Source organism: Bos javanicus, chromosome 5, assembly GCF_032452875.1.
Source record: "Bos javanicus breed banteng chromosome 5, ARS-OSU_banteng_1.0, whole genome shotgun sequence".
Classification (NCBI taxonomy): Eukaryota; Metazoa; Chordata; class Mammalia; order Artiodactyla; family Bovidae; genus Bos; species Bos javanicus.
In genome coordinates this window covers 105038148-105061273 of record NC_083872.1, presented here as the reverse complement: position 1 = coordinate 105061273, position 23126 = coordinate 105038148, and the positions used below count along the sequence as shown (strand labels likewise).

The 23126-nt window shown below is 47.3% G+C and overlaps 1 protein-coding gene across 1 annotated transcript in view; it reads right to left on the bottom strand.

Annotated features, from left to right (window-relative positions):
* ANO2 (anoctamin 2) overlaps positions 1–23126 on the bottom strand; it is a 341322-nt gene that overhangs the window by 79690 nt on the left and 238506 nt on the right. Inside the window, exon 15 of the mRNA XM_061418167.1 lies at positions 1511–1585. Within this exon, the coding sequence (XP_061274151.1) occupies positions 1511–1585 (75 nt within the window). The remainder of the gene's footprint in view (positions 1–1510; positions 1586–23126) is intronic.

Below are 23126 nucleotides of genomic sequence, written 5' to 3'. Positions count from 1 at the left end.
GGCCACCCGAAGAGAAGAACTCATTAGAAAAGACCCTGATGCTGGGAAAGATTGAAGGCAGAAGGAAAAGGGGATGACAGAGGATGAGAAGGTTGGATAGCATCACCAACTCGATGGACACGAGTTTGAGCAAGCTCCAGGAGATAGTGAAGAACAGGGAAGCCTGGCGTGCTGCAGTCCCTGGGGTCGCAAGCAGTCAGACACAACGGAGTGACTGAATTGAAAGGTCTCCATATTTCTGTTCAGCATCCGTGAACACAGAACAAAGATTTTGGCCTCAAGATGTGATGCCTTTAAAGAGTTTTGAGCAGAGGAGTAATGTGAGGTGACCTAGATTTAGAAAAGATCAGCAGGCTGGGGCCAGAGTAACAGCAGGGAGCTGAGTTAGGAGGCCACTTGATAATCCAAGTGATGGAGGAGGGTTTCTGATGACTGGTCTCTGATATACAAACATGAGCCAATGGTTATCTTGGGCGTGGGAGGAAAGTTTAGGCACCCTGCTCTAAAGGGAGGGAATTGCCTCTGATAATCCTCCCATAGAAAAAGGACACAAAAAGAGGATTCAGTCAAAAAGGAAAGGAGCATTAGCTCCATACTCTGGGTTGGAGAAGAAAGAGAAGCTTCATCTTTGTCCAGCCAGGCCTCTCCCATGGATGAGGAAGATGAACGCTGCACTGCACTTTTCTTGGCTCTCATCACTCCATGAAAAATACCCCCAACAGATGACAGACTGGCATCGCTAAAAGCCTCCTCGTGGTCATGGTCGTGGCATCTTCTGCCAAGGGTTAGTCACTACGGGTAGAAGAGGAAATGATACTGGATACTCAACTTCATTGCCAAAGGTGCCCTGGGCTAATTCTGTAACAATAAAAGCCACTCTTTTACAAACATCATCCTGACCCCTTTATTTCAAATTCCACACCTTGTTCTAGGGTAATGCCAAGCCCCTTCTGGAGACTGGATTTTTTTAAAAATGAAAAAAAAAATGGGGGGAAACGTTAGCATAATATAAGGATTTAAAAAAAAAAACAAATTGGTAGGGGGCTATATAATTTATTATCCAACTTGGAATGCATTTTAATAATTTTATTCATCTGTTTATTTTTGCCTGTGCTGGGTCTTCATTGCTGTGCAAGCTTTTCTCCAGTTGGGGTGAGCAGGGGCTACTCTTCGTTGCATTGTGTGGCCTTCTCCTGGCAGTGGCTTCTCTTGCTGCGGAGCAGGGACTCGAGGCACAAGGGCTTTGGTAGTTGCAGCACATAGGCTCAGGGTCACACTTCCTGGGCTCTGTGCACCACAGGCTCAATAGTTGTGGTGCACAGGTTTCCCAGCATGTGGGATCTTCCTGGACCAGCAGTCGAACCTGTCTCCTGTCCCTCTGAGAGGACCATGGCTTCATCTTCACTAGCCCCTCATCATCCTCGAAACATCACAGACTAACACCCCCAGCATTCACACAGCAGGATCCCCATGCACATGGCAGAACCAGGTATTCCCACCAGGAAATTACCATGAACAAGATGGAGGCGAAGTTCATCAGGTAACCTGGGAAACGATCTTTCCAGGTCAGCTTATCTTCATCGTCCTGGGGAGAAACAGGAGAACAGTGACCATCAGATGCTGTAAGTAACAGATATAAAATGTCCCTCAGTTTTCCATAAATGTGTATATCATTCATCACTCTACTTAGAGACGTTTTTGGTCTCTGATGCCTTACCTTCCACATCAACAACAGCTCTCCTAATTCTGTGACTTCTAGATCTGATTTCAGCCTCACACTGGGCTAAAGTTTCAGTTCAACCGCTCTATCTGCTGTGCGATCTTTGCTGTGCCTCTTAACATTTCTTTCTATTTCTTCATCTGCTAAATGGGCACAGTCATGACCCTCATCCTGACTCATGCACAAGATGGTTTTATTTGCTTTATTTTAATGAGAAACACACGAACGTGGTAAAGTGGGGGACAAATGATAGACACAAATGACCACAGAGCAGCATCCTAGAATAGATCATCATTTATATCAGACATCACCACTGACCTCAGATCCCGAGTGTGCAAATTACCCACAATTTTTGTTCTTCAAAGAACCTGTACGTGTTGTTATTTGTTCCCTCCAAAACAACTGTTCTCCCCTGGTCACAAAGGCAGACAACTCAAGGTGCAGGCTCAGCTGAGGCCTTGCTATCAGTCTGGCTGAGAACCAGACTCCATCCAGTTCACCCCCTGCTCTCTTGGGACCTCCATATCCCTGACCACATCCGCCTTCCCTGCCCGCTTAGATCCCTCACCTGGTAGGGTGAAGCCCACCAGGTACGAGGGGTAAAAACCTCTGCCAATTAACTGCCACATAATTTTAGCCTGGGCACTGGATTTGATGCTTTTGAACTGTGGTGTTGGAGAAGACTCTTCAGGGCCCCTTGGACTGCAAGGAGATCAGAGAAGTCAATCCTAAAGGAAGTCAACCCTGAATATTCATTGGAAGGACTGATGCTGAAGCTCCAATACTTTGACCACCTTATGGGAAGAGCTGACTCATTGGAAAAGATCCTGATGCTGGGAAAGACTGAAGGCGGGAGGAGAAGGGGACGACAGAGGATGAGACGGTTGGATGGCATCGTCGACTTGATGGACGTGAGTTTGAGCAAACCCTGGGAGATGATGATGGACAGGGAAGCCTGGCGTGCTGCAGTCCATGAAGTCATGAAGAGTCGGACATGACTGAACGACTGAACAACTGGATTTCTTTGAGCTGCCATTCTTTATAATTAGAATGGATATAGTGCCCTGCCAACTACAAGGTTGCCTCGAAGGCCAGCTAAACCCATGCTGGGGAGGATGCAGTGGAAAGGGCAAAGCCCTCCACGCTGGCGAGGTAGGGCTCCTGCATTTCTGCAGCCTGTCTAACTCAGCAAGCCAGCATTCCAGGCCCCTTTCTGCTTCTCTCTCCCTCCTCACCAGATTTCAGAACACACCTGATCTGACTCTAGCAACAGTGCCATCTAGGCTTTGAAAGCTTGTACTGTAGGCTTCCCCAGTGGCTCAGCAGTAAAGAATCTGCCTGCAATGCAGGAGACTCAGATTCGATCCCTGTGTCAGAAGATCCCCTAGAGGAGGAAATGACAACCCACTCCAGTATTCTTGCCTGGAGAATCCCACAGAGGAGCCTGGCGGGCTACAGTCCATAGGGTCGAAAAGAGTCAGACATGACTGAGCGACGAAACCACCATCACCACTGTAAGTGAAGGGCCTTCTTGGCCTGAAAATCTTCCTAAAAGCCTCTGTGAGCCAACTGTGTGCAGACTTTGCGGCCATGCACAGTGGGGAGACAGAGGACAGTGGATATAGTCACTGTCCCCAGGGGGCTCCCTGTTTAATGGGATGGGAGTGATATGGGAGGAATCCCGTGCCAGTTCAGGAATGTGGGTTATCCTGGGAGTGAGCCTGGGTGGGATTTGAGGAAAGGAATGGTATATCTTTCTCAAGACATGTCTGGAGCTAAGCATAGGGCTGAGGTGACTACAACGGGGTGGAAATAAGCATTAACAGCTCGGTGGTCTGTAATGACCTAGAGGGGTGGGAGGGAGGTCCGAGAGGGAGGGGATAAATGTATAAAGTGAAATGTTAGTCATTCAGTTGTGCCCAACTCTTCAAGACCCCATGGACTATAGCCCACCAGGCTCCTCTGTCCATGGAATTCTCAAGGCAAGAAACACTGGAATGGGTAGCCATGCCCTTCTCTAGGGGATCTTATAGCTGATTCACTTCAGTCTACAGCAGAAAACAACACAACAGTGTAAAGCAATTATATCCCAATTTTTTAAAAAAGAGCTTTAAGGCTGGAGTCATTCAGTGACCAACGCTCTCAGGTACCCATGACGTCAACAAGGGATGCTCGGTTTCTCATAGGCTCCAATGGGATCAGGTCTCCAGACTCTGAGCCCAGCAGACTTTCCATCACACAGTGAGAATAAGGTCACTGCAGGTCATGACCATCCTGCACAGGTGGGACTATAAAAACCTATTTCTGTCAGGACTGAAGCAAGTCCTCTAAATGAGGCCAGACATCAAAAGGGACTAGTATTTCTTTCTCTCTGCCTTCAGTATTCATTCTTTTTTTATTTGTTTTCTTTTTAATATTTATTTATTTATTTGGCTGTGTCGGGTCTTAGTTGCAGCCCACAGGATCTTTGCTATGTCATGTAGGATTTTTCATTGCAGCACATGGATTCTCTAGTTGTAGTACACAGTCTCAGTACTTGCGGGCACACACACTTAGCTGTTTTGCAGGTGGGATCTTAGTTCCCTGACCAGGGATAAAACCTGCATCCCTTGCATTGCAAGGTGAATTCTTAACCACTGGACCACCAGGGAAGTCCCCAGTACTCATTCTTAATTTCAATCACACTAGTGGTATCTTGGCTTCCCAGGTGGCTCTAATGGTAAAGAATCTGCCTGCCAATGCAGGAGAAGCAAGAGACTCAGGTTCAGCCCCTGGTTCAGGAAGATATCCTACAGAAAAAAATGGCAATGCACTCCAGTATTCTTGCCTGGAGAATCCCATGGACAGAGGAGCCTGGTGGGCTAAAGTCCATGGGATCAAGAAGAGTAGGACACGATTGAGCACAGTGGTATCTTACTTTAAGATTCTGATTAGAAAACTGACGAGGGGTGGGTAGATGATAACTCTGTGGGGATTATGAAAAGAAGTCTAGGGTTATGTGGGGCTCATCTGGAGGCCTCTCTCATTATGATTACAGTCTGGATGATTCTCTGACTCTTTTCCTGCCTTCTTGCCTGGGGATGAGAGGTTCTGCCTTGAGAATCAGCAAGCCAGGTGTGCTCAGAAATGCCAGCGATGAGCAGGGAAGGGGAAGCTCCAGTTACAGGTTCTGTGTCTCCAGTTCCTCCCCAGTGGGGCTCCCTGAGTAGGGAGCAGGGCAAGGAGAGATAGAAAGACCTGTGCGTGGTCCAAGAAATCAGGGGAAGGGGCAAGGAAGCAGTCAGTGAGGATGAGACTGGGGTCAGAATGGTCCTCAGGGACAAGATGGACAGTTTTAGAATAAATGGGAGAAAAGGAAGTGCAAGCAGAGAAGTAGGAAACACAGCCCCAGATGAAAAAGGCTCTAAAAATAAGTATAATCGTAGAGGATGACTAGCAAACCCAAGGGCGGGGCCAGGGGGCAGAGAGGGTTTTGGCCAAGGTTCCTGCCAAGTGTTATCCACCTTCTTAAGGCCAGGGATGAGGTGCATTCAGACCAGCCTCTATGCATGCTAAGTCACTAAAGTCATGTCCGACTCTTTGGGACCCCATGGACAATAGCCTGCCAGGCTCCTCTGTCCATGGGATTCTCCAGGCACCAATACTGGAGTGGGTTTCCATGCTCTCTTCCAGGGGATCTTCCTATCCAGGGATTGAACCCCCATCTCTTGCATCTCCTGAGTAGACAGGTGGATTCTTCACCACTAGCACCACCTGGGTGGATGCTAATTACAATCTCCACTCACTGACACAGAAAAGATGTGAATATTCACGGCAAAACACCATCCAGTTAACTACACTCCATGTAAAAGTCACACAACCAGCTCATGGGATCATAGAAGAACTTGGAACTTGAACTTCTGAGTTCAACTCTTGGCTCTGATACGAGTCAAGTGGCCTTGGGAAATTCCCAGAACTTCTGTTTCCTCATTTGTAAAGTAATTATATTCCTTATCTGTAAAATGCATAAACGGTAACATCTATTGTGCCAGATTATTATACCATGTATTTTATATTAATTAGCCAACCCATGGAGGGGCCAAGCCAATGCACATGCACACACAGGTAAGCACGAGCTCTCAGAGTCTCCCTCTTTTTAACACGGAGATGACACACATCCCACTGAAGTGGCAGAGGTCATGCACAGATCACACAGCTGAACGCCTGGGAAAGCGCTCTGTCAGCTCTAAGTGTTACTCTCTCAGTGGTGTCTGACTCTTTGCAGCCCATGGACTGTAGCCTGCCAGGCTCCTCTGTCTATGGATTTTCCAGGCAAGAATATTGGGAGTGGGTAGCCATTCCCTTTCCCAGGGGATCTTCCCCACCCAGGGATTGAACTCAGGTCTCCCGCATTGCAGGTGGATTCTTTACCATCTGAGCCACCAGGGAAGCCCCCAAAAAAAGCCACACAAAGCCTCACACCAAAAGTAAGGTCAAGTCCGTGTCATGACTGTATCAGAAGCGGGTGGACAGGAAGGACTCAGCTAATTCACCACTGTTAAGCCAGGAGCCTAGCCATCGTCCATGCTTGTGTCCTTGTCCCTAAACTACGGCTTTCGCTTCCAAGTCTCCAAACAGGAAGTAGCATGGTGACATCCACAGCAAACCACAGCAGTGTCCTTTTGGCAGACTGAACAGCAGGAAATGCAGGCACTGCAAACGCGGTAGGTGAGACTCCTATTCAAATCCTGGGATGGCAACCTTGAAAAGTGGTCAATCATCCCTGAGTTTGTATTTATTTAAACTAATGCATGATTAACATGTAATAAAATGCACCTTATTAGCATGCAATTTTGTGAATTTTGATAAATACGTGTGTATCACATGTAACCATGACCACAATCAAAAACAGAACCATCATCCCCTCAATACTGCCCCATCCACTGTGGTCCATCACCTCCCCCAGTCTCCAGCTCCTGGCAAGACCTATTCTCTGTCCCTTCAGGGCTGCCTTTTCCAAAATGTCATAAAAGTAAATTCCCATAGCATGGCTCCTTTCCAGTCTGACTTGTCTCACTCAATGCACTGCATTTGGGATTCACTTCCGCTACATTCCCAGAACTCCGTTTTCTTATTGCTGAGTAATATTTCACTGTATGGACCTGCCACGTCTCACGGAACCATCACTGGCTAAGAGATGTCTGGATTGCTTCCAGTTGTTGGTAATTAACGAATAAAGCTGTTGGAAGTATTTGCACACTGGCTTTGGTGTCCGCATAGGCTTTAGTTAATACCAAGTAGTGGAATTGCTGAGTCATGGGTTGCGTGTATCTTTGGTTTATAAGCAACTGCCAGACTGTTTTACAAAATGGCTGTGCTATTTTTGCATTTTCACCAGGAACATATGAGAATTCCTTCCTCTACTTTCTTTTCTTTAAATAAACTTTTTTAAAAATTTAGAATAGCTTTAGATTTATGAAAAGCTTCAAAGATAGTACAATGTGTGAGTGTGCATGTGTGTGTGTATATATATGTATATATATATATATATATATACACACACAATTCTGCACCCAGTTTCTTTATTATGTTAGTATGGGTACATTTTTTGCAAGCAATGAACCAATATTGTACCTTATTATGTTTTTTTTTTTTTGGCCACGTTGAGCGGCATGCAGGATCATAGTTGCCAGACCAGGGAATAAACCCATGACCCCTGCTGTGGAAGCTTAAAGCCTTAGCCTCTGGACTACCAGGGAAGTCCCTGTACCTTATTATTAACTAAAGCTCACATTGTATGTGGATTTTCTTAGTTTTCACCTAATATTCCTTTTCTGCTCCAGAGTCCCATGTAAGATGCCACATTATTTTTAGCCACCATGTCTTCTTAGGCTCCTCTAAACTATGATGATGTGTCAGACTTTTCTTGTTGCTGATGACCTGGTCAGTTTTGAGGAGTAAGTAGTCAAGGATTTTGTACAACATTGCTCAGTACAGGCTTCTCTGAAGTTTTTTCAGAATTAGGTTGAAGCTATGGGTTTGGAGGAGGAAGACCACAGAGGTAAAGCCAAAAGTGCAAAGTCACGGTGACTGTGTGGTGGTCTGTTGCCAGTCTGATCCACTACAGCTTTCTGAGTCCCAGCGAAACCATTACATCTGAGAAGTATGCTCAGCAAATTGATGAGATGCATGAAAACTACAATGCCTGCAGCTGGCCTTGGTCGACAGAAAGGGCCCAATTCTTCTCCACGACAACACTCGAATGCACATCGCACAACAACAAATGCTTTGCTTCAAAAGTTGAACGAATTGGGCTTCAAAGTTTTGCCTCATCCGTCACATTCAGCTGACCTCTCGCCAACCAACTACCACTTCTTCAAGTATCTCGACAACTTTTTGCAGGGAAAACGCTTCTACAACCAGCAGGAGGCAGAAAATGCTTTCCGAGAATCCATCTAATCCCGAAGCATGGATTTTTACACTACAGGAATAAATAAACTTCTTTCTCGTTGGCAAAAATGTGTTGATTGAAATGGTTCCTACTTTGATTAATAAAGATGTGCTTGAGCCTAGTTATAATGTCTTAAAATTCATAGTCTGAAACTGCAATTAGTTTTGCACCAATCTGACATCATGTTCATTTCATCACAGCAAAGGGACAAGCTATAATATGACCTGTCACTCATGATGCTTGTCGGGTTTCCCAGCTGTCCAGTAACTCTTTCCCCTCCTTTACTCTTTGGAAGGAAGTCACTACATGCAGCCCACATTTGAGGGGTAAACAGTTATAGTCTGCCTCCTGGAGGGGATAGTATCTGTAGATTCCTTGAAGTTTCTAATTCAGATGTTTATAATATTTTAGATTTACTTCAAGTATGGATTGAGAAAAGACACGCTCAGTTATGCCAATGTTAAACCAATACAGACTGCTTTGAATTCAGTAAAGGAGAATAAAGATGATATTTGCCTACTGCTCAGGAAGCATCATGCCTGGAACAGAACTGGATTTTGGCTTCAAAGGAAGCCAGCTGTGGTCCTCTTTCTTTGAAGACTTCTAAAGGGGCAGGAAATCTACCCTGAATATTCACTGGAAGGACTGATGCTGAAGCTGAAGCTCCAATACTTTGGCCTCCTGATGCAAAGAGCCAACTCATTGGAAAAGATGCTGATGCTGGGAAAGATTGAAGGCAGGAGAAGAAGGGGGCAACAGAGTATGAGATGGTTGAATGGCATCACCGACTCAATGGACATGCATTTGAGCAAACTCTGGGAGATGGTGGAAGACAGGGGAGCCTGGTGTGCTGCAGTCCATGGGGTCGCAAAGTCAGACACAACTGAGTAACTGATCAACAACAACAAAAGGGCAGGAAGTCAAGCACCATAATCATCACCTGCCTCACCTGCTCCAGCTAACCACCGGAGGTCTGTGAATAGATTGGCTTTGGTTTCCATCAGAATGCTCACATACTGAGCCTCTGTTGCTGAAAATACTTGAGTCAAGGGGACAGTGTTAAGGAGAGGGAATAGAGAGGCATTTGGAAATGCAAGACCTAGGCTTCATCCCTGTCTCTACCTCTTTATTAGCTGAGCAACCTTAAGAATATTGTCTAACATCTCACTGACCTCATAGCCTCATCTTCAATCGGACAACTGGTAGACCTGCCCTACTGCACCTCAATGAGTACATCATGCATGTGACAATATTGGGGAAATTCTAAGTTCTGTATAACTGTGAGTTGTTACTAATCCTATTTCTATGCAGGAAGCTTTCACTGAACATCAAATGTGTATCCAGCATTGTTCTGGCACTGGGCACTGCAGATATGGAGAAGGCACATTCTTTGCTCTTAGGGTGAGATGGTTGGACAGCATCACCCACTCAATAGACATGAGTTTGAGCAAACTCTGGGAGACAGTGAAGGACAGGGGAGCCTGGCATGCTGCAGTCCATGGGGTCTTAGGGGATGCTCCAACCACTAAAAGAAACTGAGAAAAACAACACATATTATGAGATGATATGACACATGTCATGGGAACACAGAGGAGAGAGCAACTGCCTGCCTTGGGGGAGAAGGAAGGCATCAAAGATGAAGAGACATTTCACTTGTGACTAAAGAATGACAAGTGTTTTCCAGGATGAAAAGAGAGAAGACCATAGGACCTCAGGCATAGAACCACCTTCTCTGCACCTCAATTTCCTCATCTCTAAAAAAGAGATTAAGGTGAGTGCCCTTCATACAAGATTGCTGCCATGAAGATTAAATGAGGTCACATATGGGAACGTGCATATGGAACTCTGCCTCACACAGAGCTGGAACCCAACACTTGTAGCCTAACATCACTATCATCATTATTGTTTCAACCACCAGACCCTGGCCCTTATCAGGACACATTAGGTGAGGTTTCCTTATCAAATGACAAGGAAATCCCAAATTCAGTGTGGGCGCTGCTTCCTACAGTAGAGATCTGGGGGCCAGTCTTCCAGTTCTGAGGTCACACAGATGTTCTACGTGACCTGGTCCCACTCTGCCCTGACACAGCTGTTCAATGCTCTCTCTGCTGGTGAGTCTTCAGGACCCCTCACAAACAGCATCTACTCCAGAAGCAGTGATCCCACCAACTTCACCATCTCTCTCTCCCTGGTTTTCTCTCCCAAGATAGCTCCTCCTCCAGGAAGTCTTCACGGCCTGACCATAAAAGTAAGGCCAGCATTTGACTGCACACCCCTCCCTTCACTGACATTGGTCACCCCGCAGCTCCTATCACCATGACATTGGACCCGGGCATGGTATTGGTCCCCCCAGCCCAAGCACACACAGCCTCCTGGACTGAGCCTCCAGGTCCTAGCCCTCAGCCCTGTGGGCTTGCCTGTAACTGACCCCCAGAGCCCTCTAGAGATAGAGATAGACTTTGGGGAAGGGTGTCAGTCTAGGACAGCAATCCTGACAAAGGGCTGGAAGCAGTGGCATGGCACGGCACCCAAGGAAACAGGCATGGGCAAAGTCCAGGGCAGAACATAGTGTGATTTGTGGCTCAGATGGAAAGCATTCTCTGTTCCTCCCGCTGCTTGGTGACTTCAGCAGACTCAGAAATACAGACTCTGGCTCCCTTCCTCCCCTCCTGAGGTCCAGCCTGCTAACTCTGCACCTCTGCCCCCAGACGGCTGCTGTTTCACTACCTCTATTCCCCAGCGGCCTTGGCCTCCCTGGGTTCCAGGTCTGGGCTGAGCATCTCTCCCTCCCTGACCCCAATTCCAATTACCCTACCCTGTGTCCTGCCTGGAGTCGGCCCACAGACAGCCCCTCCCCACTCGCTGTCTAAAGGGGCCCCCCTTCTAGATTGTGGAGGTGGAAAACGGGGCTCAGGTGGGTTGCCCCTCACACCGTATGAGAGCCCAGGGCAGCCATGTCATCGTCCCTGTCCAGACCTCCTTGCCTGTAAAAGGAGGAAGCTGGGCTGAAGCCACCACGGCCCCCCATGATTACTATACACATGAATCCTTAATCTATAACCTTATCTACAACATCACACAATGACCACAGACTCGGCGGTCAGAATACATCTAAATCCAATGTTGAGTGGGGCCTCCGAGGATTGATGTGATCTGGACTCTGGTCCCTCTTGAGCTTTATTGCTAAGCGTTCAATCCCTTTGTACTCCATTCCAGCCACACTGGCTTCCTTCTTGTTCACTGAACATCACCAGCTCAAGACCTGAATGAGATTTCTCCTCTTCTGTCTCTTTACCCACGCGGGTCCTCTGCTCACCCTTCTGTTCTCAGTTCTAGCATCATCCCTCCAATGAGGCCTTTCCTAAGGCTCCAGCCCGTCCTCTGACCCTTATTATTCTCTATCAAAACTATGACTATCTGAAGTTATCTCATGTGTTTATTTATCTCCTCTCTGCCTCCTTTAGGAAAATAGAAGCTTTGTGAGGGCGGGTACCCTCTGTGTCTGGCTCCCCGCTGGACTCCAGTGCTAAGATCAGCCTGGCTCTGGGAGCACACTTGCAGGTGAGGCTTGGTGGGTAAGGATCAGTTTGGAAACAACAGCCTAGCTCATCTTTGAAATGCCCAGTGCACAGAAGATTGGGATTGAGCATTTAGCCTCTGGTGGGTCGAATCTAACGTCACACAGGAGGAGCCCACAGTACAATTTTGTGTCCCTGCATCAGGCTATGATGCCAAAACCTAAGGGGAAAATAAAGAGACTTCTTGGTAACTTTTCAACAGTTTAAGAATAATAGTCAAGTGTATGTCCTATTCACAATAGCCAAGACATGGAGACAACCTAAACATCCATCCACAGATGAATGGATTAAAACAGATGTGGTACATATACTTGATGGAATATTACTCAGCCATTAAAAAAGTGAACTAACACCATTTGCAACAATATGAATGCACCTAGAGATGATCATACTAAGTAAGTCAGGCAGAGAAAGACAAATATCACATGATACTGCTTCTATGTGTAATCTAAACTACGACACAAATGAACCTACCTATGAAACATAAGCAGAATAAGGGACACAGAAAATAGACCGGCGGTTGCCAAGGAGGAGGAAGATGGGAGCGGGATGGATTGGGAGTTTGGTATTAGCAGATGCAAACTGGTATATATAGGAAGGATAAACAAGGTCTTACTGTATAGCACAGAAAAATGTATGCAATGCACTGTGATAAACCATAATGGAAAGAATAAGAAAAAGAATATGTACATATGCATAACTGAGTCACTCTGCTGTGCAGCAGCAATTAACACAACAGTGTAATTCAACTACACTCCAATAAAAAAACAGTCAAGTGCATATCCCATGAGCATGTGCTGATAAGGACAGTTTTTTTTTTGCAAGGAAAACAACCCAGGGAGAAGACCCAGCCTAAGTGACACCTAGCTGTGTTCCCACCTACCCCCTGCTCTAGGCAAGGACGCGATCACTATCCTGGACTCGCTGTGAAGACCTTGTGATGGAGACCCTGCGCTCACTTAGCTCCTTCTAGAGTGTCTTGTCCTTTCAGGTCACACAGTACTTCTCAATTTAACCAACAAGCCTCCAGCTTCAGCTTGGGGCCTTTTCCTTACATCCTAGCCCACAGAATGGAAAACATATCTGTAGAATATTTGTTTACAATCTTAAAGTTGTTCGTGAAATCCCCCCTTATTCCTGCTCGCTTCAGGCACAATAAGGTTTTGTAACCCCTATTTTTTTCCCCAGATATTTTCAAATTGTGGTGCTAGAGAAGACTCTTGAGAGTCCCTTGGACTGCAAGGAGATCAAAACAGTCAATCCTAAAGGAAATAAATACTGAATATGCATTGGAAGGACTGATCCTGAAGCTGAATATCAAATACTTTGGTCACCTGAGGCAGAGTTGACTCATTGGCAAAGACCCTGATGTTGGGAAAGACTGAAGGCAAAAGGAGAAGGGGGTGACAGAGGATGAGATGGTTAGATAGTATCAGTGACCCAATGGATATGAATCTGATCCAACTCTGGGAGATAGTGAAGGACACAGAAGCCTGGGGTTGCAAAAAGTGGGGACTGACTTAGTGACTGAACAACAACAACAAATAGATATGGAAAAATCTCCTTGCCCTGCATCCCTGTCTGCATCCATTCCCTCTGGACCATGATGATGCTCTAAGGAGGCAGCTATACCTCACTGTGCTAGATGAAGGGATGGATGGGTGAGAGGATGGCTGGTTGAATGAGGGTACCATCCTTACAGAGTACCTATTAAGAGAGGCTCACTGTCCTCCACTCAAAAGCAGAGATGTGCAAAAAATGATATCGGGAGATGTGCCAGTAATTTCTATTTAAAGATTAGGCAGGGGGCTTGGGGAAGAAGCAGGACCTGAGTCCTGGAGGACGGGTAGAAGAGAGCTGATGGCCCAGCTCCCAGCAGAGGCTCAGACTGCAGAGAAGACAGGCTGCCACAGTGCAAGGGGAGGTTTTAGAATGGGATGCCCTGGGAAATGTCACCAACTCTCAGTTGGCTAATCATCAGCATCATTTAGGGGACTTCTCAAAATAAGTTTCTCAACATACCTCGGCCCAACCCCAGATCTACTAAGTCAGAACCTTGGGGGTGACAGAATCTGTTTTTCAAAATGCTTCAAGGGCAACACTGCAGTTAAGCCCAATTAGGGAAGTCCTGTTCGTGGAGACTGGCTCCCTGCCTTGCTGCATTTGCTCCAGGGCCCGTATTCCTGTGGTTTGTCCCTCTGTGAACAGATTCTCTGAAAGGCGCTCACAGAGTGGAAACAAGCTTGGAGACAATTCCCTCATGCAGAGTGTTGACATGGAATTTGTATTGTCAGCGGCATTGCTGGTTCCCACCCATGCCCACCCCCAACCCCCACCAATCTGCAAGCTGGCTGTAGGGCCAGAGCCACACCAGTCACACCCGAGACCAGGGAGAACCTTCGGCTCAAGGAGTCAGGAGGCAAGAACTAAGGGTGGGAGGACTGCCTGCTCACTGGCCATGCTTGGGACCAGCGGCCAAGGCACTCCAATTATCAAGCCAATTGTTTGACACGCCACAGAAGCCTAGACAGCATCTCAGTATCTTACTTAATTTATGCAGCTATATCTCATATTGTGAATTTATTGGACTTTAAAAGTCCCCACATAAAGAATCCTAAAAAGTGCTTGTAATTTAGTAAGCACAGGGAAAAGATGGCTGGATGGCTGGTTGGATGAATTGTGGATGGATAAGGGTGAGATGTAGTGAAAGTGAAAGTGTTAGTTGCTCAATCTTGTCTGATTCTTTGCAACCCCATGAACTGTTGGCCTCAGTTGTGTTCGACTCAATGCAACCCTATGCACTGTAGCCTGCCAGGCATCTCTGTCCATGGCATTCTCCAGGCAAGAATACTGGAGTGGGTATCCATTCCCTTCTCCAAGGGATCTTCCTGACTCAGGGACTGAACCTGGGCTTCCTGCATTGCAGACAGATTCTTTACCATCTGAGCCACCAGGGCAGCCCACGAATGAGAATACCATCCTTTAAAGGGTATTTATTAAGAGATGCTCACTGCCCTCCACTCAAAAGCAGAGATGTGCAAAAATAGACTTGGGAAATGTATTGGTAAGTTCCATTTAGAAATCAGTATGCCCTTTGCAAGATTCCACTTGCAGATGAATAAATAATGAATCTCAACAACATCCATGTGTTTTGGTCAGAAGAGTAAGGATGCTTTGTCCGTGGTTCTGTAACACCATCAGTCAGTTCTGGTGTAGCCCATGGTCACTGTTATACCATGGGTAGGCGGTTAGATGATACACAAACTGTTTATTTTTCACTGGGACTGCACGAGAAATGTATTTGCAGGGACTTGTAACAACAGTAAACTGGCAAGAAGACGCTGTCATTAACTCCCCTCGGGGTGTCTGGCGATACTGCACGCAGCCAGCAGGCAATGTTTGTTTTTTGGTTTGGTTTCAGGTTTTGTTAACTAATAGAGAAGAGGGGTTTGTGGTTCTTCCTCTTCATTAACAAGAAGGGCCAGGACCAATGGAAAGGGAGCCCAGCAAGGAAAACTGGGTCAGACATGCAGAAGCACTTCCTGGTTCTTCCTCAAGCCTGGGGTCCCCAGATCAAGGGAGGTGGCCTCTACTATCCTTCAAAAGAGCCATCTTCAAAGCTGGCCCTGGCTCTTCCTAGAGACACAGCCAGGGTCATGATAACACATGAAGTGAAAGTGATAGCCACTCAGTGGTGTCCAACTCTTCGCAACCCCTATGGACTGTAACCCTCCAGGCTCCTCTGTCCATGGGATTCTCCAGGCAAGAATACTGGAGTGAGTGGCCATTCTGAGTCACCACGAAAGCCCATGATAACACACATGATTCACTAACGTGTTCTAAAATTATTAAGTGAAATAATCCATGAAACGTGTCACACTGCCCACACATGCGGTAGGTGAAGGGAGATCAGCTCCAGCCACGCAGGCCTTTTCTTTAGGTCCAGGGCTCTCTGTGGCTGGGAGTTGGCTCTGTCCTTCCAGGCTAAGGACATCCTGGCCAGAGACACAGGACAGTGACAGCGGCCATCCTGGGCATGCCCATGCTCAGCTTCAGCTGGGTTCACCAGGCTGCGGCAGAGAAAGGGATGTAGGGCCAAAGAGAGGAAGAAAAATCCAAAAAGGGGAGGACTTGGAGGAGGACGACTGCTCTGTAGTTGGAAGTGCAGGTAGTCTCTGCTGGCTTCCTCCAGGGTCGCCATCACCCTCTTGGGGCTTGGGATGAGGCTGGGCCCAGGGAGCGCTACTGAGCATGCTCAGTGCATGCAGGCACCAGCCTGGGAGGGCGGGTCTGGGCCTCATGAACCTAGCTCAGGCCCCTAGGAGCTGCCGCGTGTAACCACCCTCCATGCCACCTGGCGAGGAAGGGAGGGACCCAGGGCCCAAGGCCCAGAGCAGAACCCCTGCCCTGCCGCACCTCTCAGAGCTCATCCTTCCCCCTCTCCACACACAGAACTGCCCTCAGCCCCTCCAGCTTCCTCATCAGCGCAGAGTTCTAAGGGTTGAGTTTTGACCCTCAAGAAGGGTTAGGATAGCGTCTCAGATGCCACTGATGCAGTGGCCCCACCTACCAGAAAACTGAGAAGGGGCCCTGCGTCAGTGACTTTATAAACATCACCTCTGTTCCAGGGACTTTATAAACATCACCTCTGTTCCAGTGACATTCATGCTCCAGGACCCTCAGTGCCCAGGCAGAGATGAAAGGGTAAGCAGTCATGGTGCAGTGGAGCAGCTGCTGGGATGGGACCATGCGGAAGATCCTGTGGGAGCCTGGTGGAGAAGCTCCCAACTGTGATGTCTTCAGAAAAGACTCAGGAAAATACACACATGAGCGCTTGTGTACAAGTGTGTGCATGCATGTACACACACACACACACACACACACACAATCATGCTTGGTGGTCTGGATGTGCCCCAGATCAATGACTCTACCTAGCTGAGGTAGTGGTTCAAAACTTGTTGCTCTATCTGCCTCCTCACGCATCCACAATCCATCCATCTATTCACCCATCTATATATCTATTACCTTATCCATTCACTCCCTCATCCATCCATCCCCTTATCCATCCACTCCTTCATCCATTCATCCATCCATCTATCTTTTACTGTGTGCTTACTAAGCTACAGGCACTTTTCAGGATTCTTTATGCATCTGATCTCACTTATTGCTTCCAATAACTTTATCAGATAAGAATTATTAGGGATATTTTAAGCCCAAGGAAATCAAGACCCAAGAAGCTTAGTTTCTTGGCCAGAGTGCCCTAATAAATGGCTGAATTGGTATTTTAATCTAAATCCAAATAATTCCAATCGAAAGTTCTTTTCAGCTTTCCCAAATACCCTAAACTGTGTCTTCAGAAAATTGGATTTTCCAGGTACTCATAGATGTTCCACACAGACAGCTCTCTCTTTTAAGAAATGTGTTAATAACTGCCAACACACAGATCCCCTGGAGAAAGGAACGGCAACCCACTCCAGTATTCTTGCCTGGAGAACAAAATGACTGAGGAGCCTGGTGGGCTACAGTCTACAGGAAGTTGGACATAACTGAATGACTAACACCTTCACACACACATACACCAGAGGCTCTGGTAAATAATGCAGGACCTCTATCTAATCCAGCATTCACAAACTCAGTGGTCACTGAGCTTCTTTGGTAGCTAACAACGCAGTTCCAGGGCAGTTTGAGAAAAGTTGCTTGACCCCCTTACCTGAGCTAGGATCCCAACCCAGGACTCCTGCCCACAGAAAGGCATTTTTTCCTTCTGCCAGCAAGCGATGACCTGACTTTAAGCTACTCAACAATCTATCCCCTTGCATCTCAGTGATTCTCTTCTTCCACAAACCTTCGCCTCCATTCTCTCCCTGCACATCTGCACATCTCCACCAAACACAGAGAGTAAAGGGACCAGGAGACATCCCAGAAGTGACAGGTTTGGTCTGCAAGCCACTGGATTTGCAGCATACACTGGACTCCCATCCCAGCTCTGGGCTCAGAGCCTTAAATGCCTACTGGTTTAGTATGAGAGCCCGTCTTCCTGGTTCCTCTTGCCTCATCCCCCCTCCACACTCTTCTGCAGGGCTCTCCACACAACAGCCTTCCTTGCTTTCTATACTCCATCCGGCTTTGGGAGGATTTACTTGTAAAATTTCTCTTTCTATCCTTCTCATAGTTCTCTCTCTGGAAAAAAAGAGACAGACAGGCAGGACCAACCCAATTATGAGCATCCCCAGGCTCAGAAAGGATTCTATTCGCTGCCCCCCAAAGAGAGACTGGGCCCTGCCTCTCCCCACCTGGAGCAGGGAGCTAAAAGCCAAGGGTAACACAGCACTAAGGGCCTAGGATGACATGGCGGAATGTCCACCCAGGGGAACCCCTTCCCACTCTGGCTGCCCCACATCCCTGCCTGCCACCCCCCAGGGAGTCAACACACATCACGCCCGTGGACTCCAAGCCCTGACTCACTGAAGTGCTGGAAAGTCACTGCCTGAGAATCTGCAGCCTCAGCGGCTCCAACCAGGCCCGCTGCTTTGCACCCTGGGGGCCAACCATCTCCTGCTGCCAGCTAGGGGATGGTTTTTTCCAATGAGCTCAAGTCATCCCAAATGCATGATCCCCAGGAGGGGCTTGAGTTGGCTTCCAGAACATGCACGGGGAGTCCTTCTGCCTAGTGAAGAAAACGCACAGCTGAGCACAAGAATCTGTGCTCCCCTGGGTCTCACTAGCATTCATGGGTCCCCAGATCCCCTGGCAGAGAGCAGCCTGGGCACCATGGGACCCCACACGAACCAGATCAGAATTTAAGGATGAGGAATTACGTGTTGATTGCTTCTGACAGTGAGACAGAACAGTGAGGACTGAGGCTCCCAAGGGGAAGGGAAATCTACTTCCCTGAAAACAGGCAACCCGAAAAAAAGGTGCCAGGACACCAAATGCCCAACGGACACCAAGAGACCATTCTCCCCTCCTCTGTCGTCATGGCCCCTCCATCCTTATCTGTTGCTGCTGCTGCTGCTAAGTCTCTTCAGTTGTGTCTGACTCTGTGCGGCCCCATGGATGGCAGCCCACCAGGCTCCTCTGTCCACAGGATTCTCTAGGCAAGAATACTGGAGTGGGTTGCCATTTCCTTCTCCCTCCATCCTTATCTACTATGTAGTTAACCAATTCTTATGGGAGAAAAGGCATGTGTGTGCACGTGTGTACTAAGTCACTTCAGTTGTGTCCGACTCTTTATGAACCCATGGACCATAGCCCATCAGGCTCCTCTGTCCATGGGATTCTCCAGGCAAGAATGCTGGAGTGGGTTGCCATTTCCTTCTCCAGGGGATCTTCCCAACCCAGGGACTGAACCCACATCACTTATTTCTCCTACAGTGACAGTCTGGTTCTTTATTACTAGCATCACCTGGGAAGACCCGGGAGAAAAGGAGGAAAGACAAAAGAGAAGAGAGCTTCAAATTCTCCTGTCTGCTTTCAAACTGTGGTGTTGGAGAAGACTCTTGAGAGTCCCTTTGACTGCAAGGAGATCAAATGATCCATCCTAAAGGAAATCAATCCTGAATATTCACTGGAAGGATTGATGTTGAAGCTGAAACTCCAATACTTTGGCCACCTGCTGTGAAGAACTGACTCATTTGAAAAGACCCTGATGCTGGGAAAGATTGAAGGTGGGAGGAGAAGGAGATGACAGATGAGATGGTTGGATGGCATCACCGACTCAATGGATGGGAATTTGAGCAAGCTCCAGGAGTTGATGATGGACAGGGAAGCCTGGCGTGCTGCAGTCCACAGGGTCACAAAGAGACATGACTGAGCAACTGAACTGAATTGACCTTCTTTTTTACCCTCCACAAAGTTTCCAGTCCCCTCCCCAAACATAAAACAGAAGCAATATGGTAACAAATTCAATAAAGACAAAAAATGGTCCACATTAAAACTATATATATTTTAAAAAGAAAGAAACAGGTAAGAAAGGATAAAGGTTCATTCTACTATTTCCTCTATTTTGGGACATGGTTGATCTGTTCATCTCCCTGCTGTGCCCTTTTCTTCCTCCTTCTTGAGTCTGGGGAAGAACACATCAGGCAGTTACCCCAGGGTTGCCCCAGAGTCACAGGCTCGCGGTCATCACTGGCTTGTGTTAAGGATGCACCCTGGAAGTAGCTCCAGCCCTACTGTGTGAACATCCATGAGCCAGAAGGAAAAAAAAATTAAGTTCCTCACTATCAAATCTTACTTTGGAAAGTAAGACGATTTTCATTTGTACATCTATCTCCTTGTTACCCCACCCCCCCACACAGAGTTTCCAGTTCCCCAACAAAGCTGGCCACTGGTACATTTTCAAATGAAGACTCTTTGGTGGTGGTGAATTAACCTTGGGACTGCCCTGGTGTTCCAGTGGTTAAGAGTCCCTTTGCCAGTGCAGGGAACATGGGATCAATCCCTGATCCAGGAAGATCCCCTGGAGAAATGAATGGCTACTCACTCCAGTATTCTTGCCTGGAGAACCCCATGAACAGAGGAGCCTGGCATGCTACAGTCCATGAGGTCTCAAAGAGTTGGACACGACTGAGCAACTGAACAACAAGTGGTACCTCCTCCGGTGGAGCCTTTCTTCACCTAGTGCGGTCTATTAAACAGACGTAATCAGAACTCCTCATTCCTGAAGAGATGACACAGATATCCTTAAATCTAGCAGTCAACTTTCAGAATTGTGTAAAGGCAAGCAGCAACTGCCATGGTGCCAGGGTTGCAATTTTTGGAAGCACTGATTATGTTTTATTGAAGGCAGCAACTAGGAGTCAGACAGAGTTCCTTCACACGCTCTCAGCGCTTGGTTTGTGCTGTGGGCATGTCCTCATTGCTTTATACTTTTGATTATCTATGTGTCTTGTTGTACACGAGAAGAGGGGAGCTCCCTGAGGGCAGGGGTTGTATCTAACTCATCTTCTACTTCCTGGAGGAAGTACAGAGTAATGCATGAAGTGTCTCATGTGAACTGGACTTGCTGATTTTTCAAAGACAGTAAGCCGTTGTGTCCGTGGATATGTAGTTATTACAGCCCCATAAACGGATTCTCTTTAAACTGTGAGGTCACATAAAATTTTACAAGTCTCCTGCTCCTTCCTAAGAAGATATCCAAATGGGAAAATCAGAAGAGGTGGGGGAGCATGGAGCCACACGATCACATGTGGTGTTTGGGAGGTCTGGATTCCACCACATCCTCAGAGTCCATTGTAGCCAAAAGACCTTAGACAAGTCCCTTGACCTAAGACTATGTCTTCTCACCTGTGGGACAGTGAGAAATACTGTGCCCTCTGGCCACCCACAGATGTCAGGAGGTAATAACAAGTATAAAGCTCATGCTATGACAAGTTCAGGGGCTTCCCTGGTGGTTCAGCAGTAAAGAATCTGCCTGCCAATGCAGGAGAGGCTGGTTCAGTCTCTGGGTTGGGAAGATCCCCTGGAGAAGGAAATGGCAGCCCACTTCAGTATTCTTGCCTGGAGAATCCCATGGACAGAGGACCGTGGTGGGTTACAGTCCATGGGGTCACAGAGAGTCAGACATGACTGACCAACTAACATTTTCTTCTCCCACACCCTCATTGAACTTGCCATCTCTGGGGAGATGACTGGCCTGCATGGCTGACACCTGCCCTCTCAGAACCACACCTGTCCTCAGAAAGGGGATCTTGGAAGGCCTGGGTTCACTTCCAGGGAAGGTGGATCACTGCGAAAAAGTCAAGAGATGAGAGAAAACAATTTTCCACCTTTCTTTCCTGCACAAAGGATCACTTTCCACACTTCACTGGAGAAATTCGAGGAATGTGGGGACTTCTCGAAGTCATTGTCATCCGTGAGCATCTGCCAGTCCCAGGCAGGTGTCCCTGGAGATTCCAAAGGCGTGTGCCACACAGGCCTGCCTCTCAGAGATGTCCTCAAGTCTGCTTGTGATATATTTTATTAGCTGACTTTACAGACAAAACATCATCACAATAGTCTTCACCCTCAAAAGGATTCGCTCTAGAAAGAAAAGGCCTGTGGATCACTTCTGCATAGGAAGTGTGTGTGTGCATGTATGTATGTATGTGTGTGCATGAATGTATGTATGTATATGCGTGTGTGTTTGTGTGTATGTGTATATGTGTGTATGTGTGTATGCGTGCGTGTGTGTATGTGTGCATGTGTGTGTTTATGTGTGTATATATGGGTGTGTGTGTATTGTGTGTGTGTGAGTATATGCATGTATGTGTGTATATATATGTACATATGTTTTTCTGTGTATGCGTGTGGGGGGTGTATGTGTGCATATGTGTGTGTTATGCGTATGTGTATATGTATGCATGCATGCATGTGTGTATTTGTGCGTGTATATGTGCACATGTGTGTGTGTGTGAAGGCAGAGGGGTAGATGGAGCTGAGCACAAGGGAACACATTTTTCAAAGGCCACCCTCGGGACGTGCCCATCGGCAGCTCTGGGGCGGCTGCAGCTTGCATTTGTTTGGAAATTCAACCCCGGGATGTATACAATTTTCCCCAAATAACCCCTTGAAGGGAAAAATGACAGAGTGTAAGTGACACCAAGAATACTCGAAAGCAGGGAGACACAGACAGCCATCTCCTTTACTCTGGTCATGTTGTGCCAAAGCCCACGTCCTGGAAACCTCTGTGCTCAAGGAGAATCACCAGTTGGGTTGTGCCTTTCTCAAGCTCTCATGGCCACATGTTGGACAGCCCAACCAGAACACACCAGTGAGCCTGGAAAACATTACCCGTCACCCTCTCCAACCTCAGAAACTCCCGCGTCTCTGGTGCCTGCTGTGTGACAAGCTGCTTCTACACACATCACACTGGCTGTCTCTTCCAGCTGGGGGCTGGGAGGGATGGTCCCTACAGGTTCTCTCCACTCTCTCACCCTAAGTTCTACCTTGCCCTCTAAGTTCATGAACTCTTCGAGCCATGCCCAGATTCCTCCTGTGTCAAGTTCTCCATGGCTTTGCCAAGGTGGTCAAGAACCGAAGGCCATTAGCAGAGCAAGAGCTTAACTTGTGATCAGGCTCACCATCCTCCAGTCCAAGGATGTGTACAAATACGTCAACTTTAAGATGCTGGCGCCGAAGCCAAAGCCAAGCCCTTTAACTGTGTTTCCCTGACAAGGCAGGAGATGCTGTCAGTTCCCTGTGTGGAGGGGGCTGTTCATGCCCCGAGTGGATGATAACCGAGGCCTGGAACATTCTGTATTCTGCCCTCTGATCACTCCAGATGTATGGCAGAAGCCAACACAACATTTTACAGTGATTATCCTCCAATTTAATTAATTAAAAATAAAACATTTTGCTAACAAAAGAAAAAAAAATGAAAAGCAGAGGCCTTGGGTTGAAGAATTAACTCTTCTGA